Here is a 14,512-nt window from a genome sequence, read left to right as displayed (position 1 = left end):
AGAATGAAATGAATATGGGAAATGATATGTGTGCAGATATTCTAAATGTAAGGAATGAAGGAGATGTCCAGTGATCACTCATTCAGTGAACAGTTCTCACACTGGAGAGATACCTAATGCCTAGAATCAATCTGAGTGTGTCTTCAGCTGAGGGTCACATCAACCATTTCCTCCAGGAAGAATGCTCTGTAAGCTTTCTTTAGCATACAGCTGAACAAACACATCACACTTTTGCCAAATAACATAATTTTAAACATATGTAGAATAAAGATGTAGGATGATGGGTTGTACTTAGAAATACTTAAAGCAGAAGTTGTAATAAGTAATAATCAGTGAGGTGAACTATATTCAAAAGATTACTGATTGAATACTTAGTAAATTAAAGGTTATTGCTAAAAAGTTTTTTAAAAGCATCAAGCATTCTATTGAGCACATGAGCCAGTTTTCCTTTAACAATCTACAACTGTTGATTAGCTAATATCTATTTTTATGCAGCTAATACACCATTATTATAAAAACTTTGAGGCTATCAGAAAATAACTTTGTTAACCAAAAAATGTGGAATGCAAAATAGTGTAAATTTTATTTCATTGATGTTTATATATATATATATATTCATAGAAAGGAGATATGGAAATATTTATAAATGAATTAAAAAACAACTTGTTTGTCAATGTTGTTCACTTGGTGAGTTAAATGGAAACAAAAGTGAATGCCTGTCAGTAGAGAAATGGTTAGATAAGTTATGACACCATCTCACCATGAAATATTATGCATTACAACTGATTTAAGTTTAAAATGAACAACTGTGTAAGTTGTTATCCATGAGGTATCATTGGATTAGAAAGGTAAGCCTCAGATAGAAGCAGGTTTAATATGATCTTCTTTGTGTAAAGGAAACAGGGAGGAAAAACAAGCCATATATGTATATTTAAATATATGCATATATATATGTATCTATTATAGTTGGTGATATGTTTATATGCTTGTATAGTATGACAGAGAAAAGTACTGAAAAACACAAACTGTCTTTGTTTAACATGATCAGGTATTTGGACCAAGTTAAAAAGAAAAGGAAGACCATGTAAAGAAAGGGTAGATTCCAGATATATTATGTTCACATTTACTTAAAGTACTTTATGTATGTTTTAGTGTACTCTGTGCTTAAAAATATTGTATTATTTAGAGAGGCTGTGTTTTAAGGCAGATTAATTGTTCAATAACCAAATTATTACCTTTTCTTGGGATTACAATGAATAGCCAAATGCTAGTAAAATGAGACTAAACTCAAGAGCCTTTTGGTTGGTCTTATCTGACGTCCTTGCTCCCCAGCGTAGAATAAAAATTATGTCAAGGTAAGCACGTCAGTACGGTTCGCAAAGAACAAAATTAAAAGCAGCAAATAGATCTCACTAGCTAATTGCAGACTAGGGTAAAACTTTGCATCTTTTTTTCCTTTTTCATAGATGAGGATGGACTTGGTATAAGTATTATTGGAATGGGTGTTGGAGCAGATGCTGGACTTGAAAAGCTGGGAATATTCGTCAAGACAGTAACAGAAGGCGGTGCTGCTCAGCGAGATGGCAGGTGAGCCAACTACTGTTGTAAATGACTAAAATCTTCTAGGAAACATTTCTAGGAGTTTCTTTCAATGGTAGTTTTCTTTTGTTTTTTTTTTTTTTTAGGACAGAATTTCAGAGTGTGTCTCAGATGTGGAAAAAAGTTAAAATACTTGAATTAATTTATGATTTGTAGGTAGAAGACATTTCTTTAATGTGGGTAAATAGGTGGATGGGCCTATTATCCATATCTGTCTACCTTTGTATCTATCCGTTCATCTGTCTATCTTGTTAGAAGTGAGTAGAAACATGAGTGTATATCATTTAAGAATATGTACTGTGGAGATCAGCATATAATTGCACTTCAGAAATACCAAAATAAATGATAATAGTTCTGACACTTTTGAAAATGACATAGATAGAAGGGAAGATAGGAACTCTAAATCTGCAGTGATGGTAATTTTGGAGATCAGTGTATATCTAAATATGTTCTGTCTGAAAACACAGGTTCTTGAGTACCACTAAAACCTGTGAATTAAAATCTCTAGGGAGAGTATTAAACGTCCACCTTGGGTAATTTGGATGCACACCAGAGCATCAGATGGTCTTTGTTTTATGTCTTAGCTTTCATCATCTCAAGCTACAAGTATCTTTAAAGATTTTGATTAATCCCAGTCCTAGGCTCCTGATGCAACAAGTTGGGAGAAGGTTGGCAATAGAAATAAAAGCAGACCCAAAAATATGAATGCAAAATTTTGATTCTTTTTCAAGGTTTAGGTATCTGTCACTTAACTAGCTTATCCAGAAATAATAAAGCATGTTGAAAATCATTTGTGGACTCAGATGAGACCAATAGTAGCATTATTTCTTTTGTAGTTCTAAGAACATATTGATACACACAGATACTTCCCAATGGCAACTAAATTGATTTAAACAGAAAGCACACCTTCAGTAGCAACTCTTCCTATGACATTAAGGACCTCATCTTAGCCAGTATCCTTATTTATATTCTCATAACACTTGAACAGAGAAGGTCTGAAGTGAATCTTTTGAACGAATGCTCAAAGTGGGATATTAGTATTTTGTGTTTAAAAGTAATTTATTAGTCTTCCTCCTTTTCAGGGTAGTTAAGGAAATAATGTCTTTGCCCCTCCAACAAATTATATAATGGTAGTAGTAAATATATCCCATTTTTGTCTTAGAACTTTTCTTCCAGGTGAGCAAAACTTTGTAAAATCTGCATCTTTTAAGTTTCATGAAAAAAAATTTGTAAGTCATTCTAAAGTTAAAGGAGGTAATTCTTATTGTTAGTATTCAAACAATACAAAATTATTATGAATCATCTCTCTTAAGTAAATGGACCACAAAGCCAAACTAAGATATAAATTGATTAAAAAAGTAGAAAATTTCTCATTCATCACTTAGTCAATTTCCACTGTTCTAAACTCAAACCTATTTGTTTTCCATCACTCATTTTTAAAATTCGGTTTGTTTTCTCTTAACCTATTTACTGATCTGTTCTTCTGTGTAGTTTTAGTATTTATACTGATACGAGAACTTTGCTTTATCAGTCCCAGGGTGCATTTCCTCAGTCCTTTTAGATAAGTGTTTACCTAGTACATTTAAATATTGTGCTGTATAATATTAAATATATTAACCATTAGTGTTTGGTGCCATGAGTTTATGAATGTACACAGGATATTTTAATACACTAATTATTTCTCTAGTTCTCTTTAATGAATCTGTAAAGCAAAATGAATTGTATAATAACAGAACTGAAAATGCTGATAGTAGAATGAATTATATGGATGGTAACTGACAGAAGACAGTAATAATGCTGAGCTAAAGAGGCAAATTAAAAATGCATTTTAGATCTGATTTGTTTTTGGCTCCTATGTTTGTTTCTCAGGCTTTTTCCTATTATCATTTTAGAACACTGTCCCTTTCATTTTTGTTTTTTTTTGTTTTTTTTTTTTGAGAAGATATCAAATGTGAAATGACAGTGCAGTGTAGTTTATCCTCTCATTCAGGTGTTGGTTTAAATGATTTTAATTATTTTTTACCATCTTTTTGGTAACACCAACATATAAAACAGATGAAGAATCCTGTTCTGCTTACCCCGCAGCAAACTCTCTCACCTGCAGGACCCGTGTGACCCCCTGAGGTACCCTTAAGTCTGAATGGAAACTTCTGTTTTCTTTGTGTCCATCTGTCCTAATTCCTTAGTGGATGGTTTCCTTGCTGCACATACACTCTTGTATCACTCTTACAATCAAATTTTTTGCTTGTTTACTCTTTAGAGAGTTGGAATATTACTGCTATGATATGTATTTTCATGTACATTGCACACTTTGCTGTCAAGCATTTTGAGGAAGACTCGGTTGTTCAGAGTTCATTAATGTTGCTCCAGCTGGTCTCCCTCTCATTCATTGTTGGTGGCTTTGTTGACATAAGCCCTGTGAGGTAGGACTTCTGTTTTTGTTTCCCCTCTCTAGATACATCATGTCAATAAATAACTATCCCATAACATTAAACAAACCCTAGAATACTCCCACTTAGGTATTTTTACTAGCCTTACCCTTGTTGATTCTGGTTTTTAGATTCAGAATTGGGGGATTTCAGAAATACCAGACTGAGGCTGGAGAGCAGTCGTTACCACACACTTGTGTTTGTGAGCACATGGAAATGATTGAGGAGATGGCCAGGGCTAAATGCATTTTACAAACTAGCCAGGTACCTTCCCATAAATTCCATTCCAGTAGACAGCGTTTCCAGGGAAAACAGGCTATTTCCTCTGCTATTCTGGAAAATTTTGCAAAGTCTCTATTATCTGTATCCTTTCTACTCTGGGATGGTCTGATGCAGAGAGCTGTGTATTTAATTGTTACCATAAGGACTCATCCCTTGTCTTTTCTGTGCTTTTAATTGTGAGCCAAGATTTGAGAGAGATTATCAGTTATTACTCTGTGAAGTTGCATCTAAAAGTTACCCTCTCTCAGGGTAAGGGATTCAAGCAAAGTGGGTATCAGATACCAGAAAACTTTTTCTCTAACGTAATAACCGTTTATGTGGTAAATACCTTGTTGGCTGATCATCTTGTGGGCTGCAGGGTCAATCTGGTGGCAATAACCCTGAGCACCTGCCCTTTTTTGTAACCAGTGCTATTTATTCCTCTTCTCCCTATCCAGTTGTTTTTACCTTTCCTCCTTCTCCTGCTCATGCTTATAGTTTCTTGTGTTGGTCGCCACATTAATCACCACAGCCTTCCTCTAAAAAAGGTAAAATGACAGGCCCTTCAAATAAAATAGCAGTCTGTAGAACTTCCCTCCTTCCCTCCCTCCCTTTTTTCTTAATTAAAGGTGGCTTTTACTTCCTTGTTTTAATTGTGTATCAGATTTTCAAATCTTTTCTTTAATGAATGTATCACTTTGAAATGAGAAAAAAGTTTTTAAAATTAATACTCTTTTAATGAAAATAATAATCAAGTAATATTGAGCTCTCTTCATCCCTTAATACTCTCTGTATTGAGGCAGGCAGGAAGAATTATGTAGGATCAGAAACCTGCATTTTAATTGTGGGATGCCTCCTTCTCACACGGGTCTCTGAACGCAGATAGCAAATCCAGCCTGATATCTGTTGTCACTCTTCCTGTTGCGTGGAGTGCTTTATAGCTTTCCTGTCTTACGTCTTCTCAGTGACCGCTTCCAGTGTTCTTTATTCCTTTGTGGAGATCCGTTTTTCCACCTGGCATCACTTTTTTTCTTCCTGAGGGGCTTCCTTTCCCATTTTATCACCAGGTCTGCTGGTGATGAATTCTTTCAGCTTTGTATATCTGATCAAGTCTTTGTTTCACTTTCGTTTTTTAAAATACATTTTCTCTGTGTATAGATTTCTAGGTTGACAGGTTTTCTTTTTCCATTTAGGAGTTTTCCCAGACATTTTTCTAGTTTGGGGCACATGGTGTGCATGAGCAGAAGGACATGTACACAGATAAATTAAAAAATTAGGAAGTGCTTAATATAAATATAAATATTATTTTATCTTATACTTAAGTTATATGTATATGATAAGCATTGTAAAATTTCCATTGAAACACAGAAGCTCAAAACCGTGTGTATGAATTCCCCATGTCCCTTACATTTTTGAGAAAATGTCTTTTTGGCTTTAGGTTGTAGACTAGATCTTTGAGTCTAGAACCTCGTATGCATCTCTCACATATGCACATATTTCACATATGCATCTCTCATGAAAAACAAGTAATTGTAGTGCTTCAGTCTAGAGGAAAACTTTTCAGACTATTTCCACAATCACTGTAAAATGCTGTCACCAGTTATCAAGTCAGCATGTTCTAATATTTTAGAGAACATTTTAAAATTATAAATGTAATACATCTTTATGGTTGAAAATTTGGAAAATATAGAAAAATGTAAAGAAGAGAATAAAAATCTCATGTAATCCCACCATCTAGAGTTGGGACTCTTAAATCTTCTTGTTGCATTTCCTTCTAGAGTTTTTTCTGTGCATATGCCTTTGGTTCCTTACTTAACAAAATTAAAGTCAATTGAATATATAGTTTTATGGGGTTTTATATGTTTTATTCATCAAGATACTATTTGTTGAGTGCTTACTATATATCAAGCAGTATGCTGTGTTCTTTATATTTTGTAACTTATTTAATCCTGCTAACCGCCCTGATTAAATACATTAAATTATTGTTATTTCTGTTTTACTTGAAAGGAAGCTGTGGTTCCTCTTATATAGTCACAGCAAGAATGTGTCAGAGCCTGGCTGTGAGCTTAAGATATCTGATTCCAGACCCTATACTTAAAAAATACATTATATCGCATTATTAAATACTTTTCTGCGACAGACTTTATTATGCTGTAGTATTATATATGTGAACCATTTACATGTTGTTACACTAGTATGCTGTTTCAAGGTATTGATAAGGTTAGCATTTTATGTAAAAATTATTGTGAATATCTGATTATTTCTCTGACAGTATTTCTTTGGCGTAGAATTAGAATGTCAAAACATTACATTTTAAATGCTTTACTGCCCTTCAGAAAGGTTATTCAATTTGTTCTCCCTCTGGCAGTGTCGAAGAGTAGTCTACTGCACCCTCAGTAAGATTTTTAAAAAAGAAATATAACTTAAAAATCATGCTTCTCCAGAGCAATTTCTCAGAGTAATCTTGGAAGCTGGCTTCTGGGCTATAGTCCTCAGTTTGGCTCAAATAAAACTCTTTTCTAGTCTTGAAAAAAAGATTATATTGTATTATAAAATCTTGAATAATTTGACTATTTCTTATTTTTGTTTCTTTTAAGATGTTTACTGGACCCCTGTTTTTTTTGGGGGGGAGGGGTTTGTAAATTATTTTCAGTGTGCTTTTTTCCTGCTATGTTTTTTACAACTATTAACATCTGTTCTTTTGGTGCTAATCTCTAAAAATAAATGGTTCATACCAACTGTCTTCACTTCTTACCTGTAAGGAGCTTTCTTCTCTACTCCCCCCACTTTGATAACAAAAATGATCAAGTCAAAAAACAGAATTAAAGTGCAACTTTAAACTTAAATATAGTAAAATTCCGTATTTAGTTTCTACCCTTAATTTTCTGTCAAATTTATTGTTTTGAAAATTATTTACCTACCTTTTGAGACATCCAGTAATGTTTTGTGAGACCTAATCTTCTTAAACTTTTAAGTGTCATTATAATCACTTATTTCTAATGAGATCCATTTCCTTTTCCTTGTTTTTTGTTGTTGTTGTTGTTGTTGGAGTGTGTGTGAGAGAGAGAGAGACTACAGATTCTCCTATATAGATCTCTTTCCTCTCTTGTTTTTTGTGTTGTTTTTTTTTGAAGTAGCCCCTTTAGGTCAGTGCAGTAGAATAAAATGTAAGGAATAGATTGAGATAGTTGACTTTCAGTAGAAGTGCCATGATTTTTCAGTGGTAACATGTACAATCTTTTCAACAAATAGTGATAGAAGAATTAGATAGCCATATAGAAAAACAAAACACTGAATCACAGACCTTACCTCACATCATATACAAAATTAATTCAAAATTGATCATAGATCTAGACATAAGAGTTCAAACTATGAAATCTCTAAGAGGATATACATAGGTCAAAGTCTTTGTATCCTACCGCCAAGTAAAGGTTTTTGAGACAGGACTCAGAGCATGAGCCATCACAGAAAAAACTGAACTTTATTTAAATTAAAAATTTTGTTCTTTGAAGACACAGTTATGAAATGAAAAGGAAGCTATAGACAAGAAGAAAATATTTGCAGAACATTCATGTGAGGACTTGTGTCAAGAATATGAACTCCACTTACAGCACAATAACAAGAACCACAACCTAATTTAAATAATATGGAGAAAAGATTCCAACAGCCATTTCAAAGAAGAAAATATACAAATGGCAAGTAGCATATACAAATGTGTTTGACATCATTAGTCATTAGATAATACAGATTAAAACCTCAGTGAGATACCACACCAGTAGAATGGCTGACAATATGAAATGTTAGCAAGGATATGGAGAAATGGACCACTCATGCAAAGCTTGTGGGAACATAAAATTTTACAGCTACCTAGGAAAACAGTTTGGCAGTTCTTTTAAAGTCAAACATATATTTACTCTTTCAAGCCAGCAATTCTACGAAAATATATGTCACATGAAGGCTTGTGTGTGACTGACAACTTTATTCATAATAGACAAAATTGGGAAGCAACTCAAATGTCTATCCTGTGCTTTACTCCATATCTTCTGAACAAAAATTTTGGAGGAAATGCAACTCTAAGAATCTTTAATTTTGAAAATTCTCCATATAATTCCACTGCAGTTAGGCAGTTGGTAACGAGTGCCCTAGACTCTGTTGTACGGCTCGGCATGGTAGGGCCACTGCAAGCTCATAGTGTACTTTTGTGCAAATTTGAAAAACGTCCCTCTTCCCTCCTCCCTCCACTTTAGGCACTAATCTACTTTCTGTCTGTAGAGACTTGCTTCTTCTGGATATTTCATTTAAATGGAATCATACAACATGTGATCTTTTGTGACTGGCTTTTTTTTCACTAGCATTGTATTTTCAAGGTTCATCCATGTTGTAGCACCTATCACATGTCATTTCATCTTATTTCCAAATAATATTCCTTTGAATGGATGTGCCACATTTTGTTTATTTTGGTACCAGTTGATGGATATTTGGGTTGTCTTTACTTCTTGGCTATCATGAATAGTGTTTGTGTGAATATGTTTTCTTTTCTCTTGGGTATACACTTGGGAGTGGAATTTCTGAGTCATGTGGTAATTATATGTGTAACCTTTTGAAGAAGTGCTGGGTGGTTTTCCAAAGCAGCTACATCATCTTATATTGCCACCAGTAATCTATAATCTACACATCTCATGAAGACTTGTTATTATCTATCTTTTTTTTAATTTGAAGTATAGTTGATTTACAATATTATACTAGTTTCAGGTGTACAACATAATGATTCAAAATTTTATAGATTATACTCCATTTTAAATTATTATTGGTCTTTTAATCATAACCATCTTAGTAGGTGTGAAGAGGTATCTTATTTTGGTTTTAATTTATGCTCCCCTGATGGCTTAATGATGTTGAGTAATTTTCTCATGGGCTTACTTGCTTTTTGTTTATCTTCTTTGGCGAAATGCCTATTCAGATCCTTTGCTCATTTTTCAAATTGAGGTATGGTTGACATATATAACATTATATTAGTTGCAGGTGTACAACATAATGATTTGGTATTTGTATACATTGTGAAATGATCACCACGATAAATCTAGTTAGCATTCCTCATCATATATAGTTATAATTTTTTTTCTTTTTTTTTTCTTGTGATGAGGAATTTTAAGATATACCCTCTTGGCAACTTTCAAATATGAAATACTATATTATTAACTATGGTTACCATGCTGTACATTACATCTTCATGTCTTATTTATTTTATAGCTAGAAGTTTGTACCTTTTGACTCCCTTCACCCATTCCTCCCACTCCCCACTCCCTACTTTCTAACAACCACCAGTCTGTTCTCTGTGTCTGTGAGTTTGTTTTTTGTTTTGTTTTATTTGTTTTATATTCTAGATTCCATGTACAGGTGAGATCATAAGGTATTTGTCTTTCTCTGTCTGACTTATTTTTAAATTGGATTGTTTTTCTTTTATTATTCATTTGTAACTATTTTTTAGAATATTCTAGATACCAATCCCATACAAGATACATGATATGTAAAATTTTTCTTCCAGTCTATGAGTTTTTGCAAATTTAAACATTGAAGAGATACCACTACACACCTATTAAAATCGCCAAAATCCCAAATGCTGTCAACACCAAATGCTAATGAAAATGTGAAGTAAAAGGAGCTCTCATTCATGATTTTGTATTGTTATCATTTCACACATTGTACAAATTGCAAATAGCTTCTTAACTGTCTCATGATTTCAGTCTCTCCCTTCTTCAGCACCCTTCTCATCCTTTACCCCTAATAGCAGCATAATAGCAGTTTTCAAATGTCTAAAGGACTATCATGGAAAAAGGAATTGACTCATTCAGTGTAACTCTAGTAATAGAAGAACTACACTTTTTTCTTCTAAATTATGTTATGAATAAGTCCTTCAAAACTGAGTGTTTCAGTTTGGCCCTAAATGCTAAATCATGGCAAATAAAAATCACTTCTTTAAACCTTCCTCAACTTGCTATGCACACTTGAATATTGATCTTCATTATGTTCTTTCGTATTATGAAACAAGCTGATTCCTTCAGACTAAACTGCTATTCTTTCTCTTGAAAAACAAAAATTCCTTTACCTACATAGTTTTATTTTTTTCTATCCCTGTTTTTGTTAGCTTAGTCTTAATCATCCATTTTAAATTTAACTTGTAGTCTGCTGAACTAACTTCTAATAAAAAACCCTCACTGGTAGATAAGAACTTCATAATAATAATTGTCTGTCATACGTAAGCAATTGAGCAGACTAGGAAATATCATTTCTACAGCCACACATAGTATTTTTGCATTTTCTTAAAGTGCAAGGATGAAGACATTAACATGATGCAAAGTTATGGTAACTTTATAATATTTTAACATAAGCAGAATTGTATATATTAAAAGCTATGCTTTATAACCAAGATTTTGGAGATAACTAAATGCAAGTTAATAAAGTAATATCAGGTCAACTAATCTTTGACAAAGGAGGCAAGAATATACAATGGAATAAAGACAGTCTCTTCGGCAAATGGTGTTGGGAAAACAGGACAGCAGCATGTAAAGCAATGAAGCTAGAACACTCCCTTACACCATACACAAAAATAAACTCAAAATGGATCAAAGACTTAAACATAAGACAAGATACAATAAACCTCCTAGAAGAAAATATAGGCAAAACATTATCTGACATACATCTCAAAAATGTTCTCCTAGAACAGTCTACTCAAGCAATAGAAATAAAAGCAAGAATAAACAAATGGGACCTAATTAAACTTACAAGCTTCTGCACAGCAAAGGAAACCATAAGTAAAACAAAAAGACAACCTACAGAATGGGAGAAAATTTTTGCAAATGAAACTGACAAAGGCTTGATCTCCAGAATGTATAAATAGCTCATACGACTTAATAAGAAACAACCAAACAACCCAATCCAAAAATGTGCAAAAGACCTAAACAAGCAATTCTCCAAGGAAGACATACAAACGATCAATAGGCACATGAAAAAAATGCTCAGTATCATTAATTATCAGAGAAATGCAAATCAAAACTACAATGAGGTATCACCTCACACTAGTCAGAATGGCCATAATTCAAAAATCCACAAATGACAAATGCTGGAGAGGCTGTGGAGAAAGGGGAACCCTCCTACACTGCTGGTGGGAATGCAGTTTGGTGCAGCCACTATGGAAAACAGTATGGAGATTCCTCAAAAGACTAGGAATAGACTTACCATATGACCCAGGAATCCCGTTCCTGGGCTTCTATCCAGAAGGAACCCTACTTCAGGATGACACCTACACCCCAATGTTCATAGTGGCACTGTTTGCAATAGCCAAGACATGGAAATAGCCTAAATGTCCATCAACAGATGACTGAATAAAGAAGAAGTGATATATTTATACAATGGAATACTACTCAGCCATAAAAACTGACAACATAATGCCATTTGCAGCAACATGGATGCTCCTGGAAAATGTCATTCTAAGTGAAGTAAGCCAGAAAGAGAAAGAAAAATACCATATGAGATCGCTCATATGTGGAATCTAAAAAAACAAAAACAAAAACAAACAAACAAAGCATAAATACAAAACAGAAACAGACTCATAGACATAGAATACAAACTTGTGGTTGCCAAGGGGGCGGAGGGTGGGAAGGGATAGATGGGATTTCAAAATTGTAGAATAGATAAACAATATTTTACTGTGTAGCACAGGGAAATATACACAAGATCTTATGGTAGCTCACAGAGAAAAAAATGTGGCAATGAATATATATATATGTTCATGTATAACTGAAAAATTGTGCTCTACACTGGAATTTGAATAACACTGTTAAATGAGATACAAAACCAGTTAATATTTTATAGGGAAATAAACCATGACCTATAAGAATATGTTTTTTAACAGAAGAAATGTATCTGATTATATTTAGGACAAAAATCTACAAATTAACATTCAGCTTGAGTATGTCCAGGACTTTTAATCAATTTTAAAAACAGTGGATTCATTAAAATACATTTCCCCAAATTATCTTGGTTTGAGCCTGTTTTAATAATGCACCTACGTGACATTGAAAGGACAGTTAGCTCTCTTTTTATTTGTATTTCCAAGCTTTAAGTGATTTCTTAACATATAGCAATAACATATGATACATACATTATAGTAGCACTTAAGTGGGAAGAATCAAGATGATAAAGATGTCAATTTTCCCTGAACTAATCTTAAAAATCAGTATAATTTCAAAAAAAAAAAGAAAAAGAAAAAAAAATGCCGCCCCCCAAATCAGTATAATTTTATTAAAACCCCATTAAGTGTTTTTAGAGAACTAGGACATAAACCCAAACTAGCTGTGAAGAGAGAAAGCTCAAGAGTAGCTCAGAAAATTTTGAAGACAATGAACTAGGTGAAGGAATTACCCTATAAAATGTCACATGTGAAACCTGACAGAGGCAGCGCTATAACTTAGGGGAGAAAAAGTGGACTCTCCAAGCCATTGTTTATAGCCTTGAAAAATACCAAAAAGATTGCTAACAGAATAAAAAAATAATTTCCAGGTGGATAGCTACCTAAAAATGCAGAAAAGCAAATGTTAAACTCTTGGGAAAAAAATATAGAATGTTTTTATAACATTGAGGCAAAAAGGGATTCCTCAAACAACACAAAAGCTACCTTATATAAAGCCAAAATTACAAATTTGATTATATTTTTCAAAAACTGCTCTCTTTAAAACCACCATTATCCCCAAAATTGTGAAAAGAGAAGCTACAGATTGGGCAAAAGATACTTGCAACGTATTTAATTAAGAAAGCTTTAGTATACAGGATATCTAAAGACAACTTGTATAAATCTCTAAGAAAAAAACCCTCAAGCCAACATCAACAAAGATAAGTAAAAGATAGGATCTAACAGTTTTCAGAAGTGGACAGATGACTCATCAATGTATGAATAAATGTTCAACCACAAGGAAATGCAATTAAAATCACAATGTTAAAACTTTTTACACTTGTAAAATCGGCAGTATTTAAAGGATCTGAATATACCAAGTACTGGTCAGGGTGTGGAGAGTGTCAGAACCTCTCTGCAGTGCTGTTGAGAATATGTGTTGGTATGAGCATTTTGAACTGAAATGTGTCAGTTAAAGTTGAAAGTGCCCATGTTCTCTGACTCAGAAATTCTACTTCTAGGTATATATCCTGGAGAAACTCACACATGCGCATAGGGAGATGTATGAAATTCATTATTAATCAGTATTCATAATAGCTAAAATTCAAAACAGTACAGTTGTCCATCTGCAAAATAATGGATACATATATTTTGGAATATTCATAAAAGATAATACTATGTGCTTGTTAAAATGAACTAGCTAGAATTGTATTTATAACCACGGATAAATCTCATATATAATGTTGGGTGAAGCAAATGAAATTGTAGAAAAAGAGGTACATTTTATAATGTTTGAAAACTGCAAATGTACACATATGCATATTCATGTATATGTATTCTTTCTATTTCAGGATTTCAGTAGAAAGGCTAAGCATCAAAATCAGTAAGATGGTTACTTCTGTGGAAGCAGTGAAGGGAATAGAATGAAAGCAAATAATAAAGGGGCTTCAGCTTTTCTGTAATATATTTCTTTAGGAAAAAGTCAGGCTCAAATATTGCAGTGCTGAGATTTCATAAAATTGAGTGTTGGTTACATGAGCATTTATTATCTAATTCCCTCTGCTTTTCTCCATGATTGAAATACTTCATTTTGAGGAATAAAAGATGGCATATATAAAACATGTATATAAATTTAAAGGCATTATACAGGAAACAATACTATTACTATATATACCTCCTGAACATAAATCCTGTATGTGTGTGTATATGCATTATATACATGTGCGTTATACACACACTTATGAGCATTATGTATTTCAAGCGTACAGCTTGAGTAGGAAGGAGTCCCTGCAATTCCTGATGATATTTTTCCTTGGGGAGGAGAGATGGGATAAAGGACTAGATTTGAGGCCCAAAAAGATATTTCAGCTAGATCTGCTATGTTTTATGTAGTTTATTGAGAACTAAAAATGATTTCATTATGTCATACATTAGCAGTTATCAATTCTTTATAATACAAATATGGATGTTTGGTAAACTGAGTCTCTCCATTTAGTATTGCTTATTTCTGTTTTTCAAAGTAGTTTTTTTTAAAACATTAAACATTTGACTAAGA

At 33.2% G+C, this 14,512-nt stretch overlaps 1 protein-coding gene across 1 annotated transcript in view; it reads left to right on the top strand.

The window, feature by feature from the left end:
- PPP1R9A (protein phosphatase 1 regulatory subunit 9A) overlaps positions 1 to 14,512 on the top strand; it is a 261,195-nt gene that overhangs the window by 145,493 nt on the left and 101,190 nt on the right. Inside the window, 1 exon segment of the mRNA XM_014554033.2 lies at positions 1,467 to 1,587. Within this exon segment, the coding sequence (XP_014409519.2) occupies positions 1,467 to 1,587 (121 nt within the window).

Source organism: Camelus ferus, chromosome 7 (assembly GCF_009834535.1).
Source record: "Camelus ferus isolate YT-003-E chromosome 7, BCGSAC_Cfer_1.0, whole genome shotgun sequence".
NCBI lineage: Eukaryota > Metazoa > Chordata > Mammalia > Artiodactyla > Camelidae > Camelus > Camelus ferus.
This window is presented reverse-complemented; position numbering and strand designations above follow the sequence as displayed.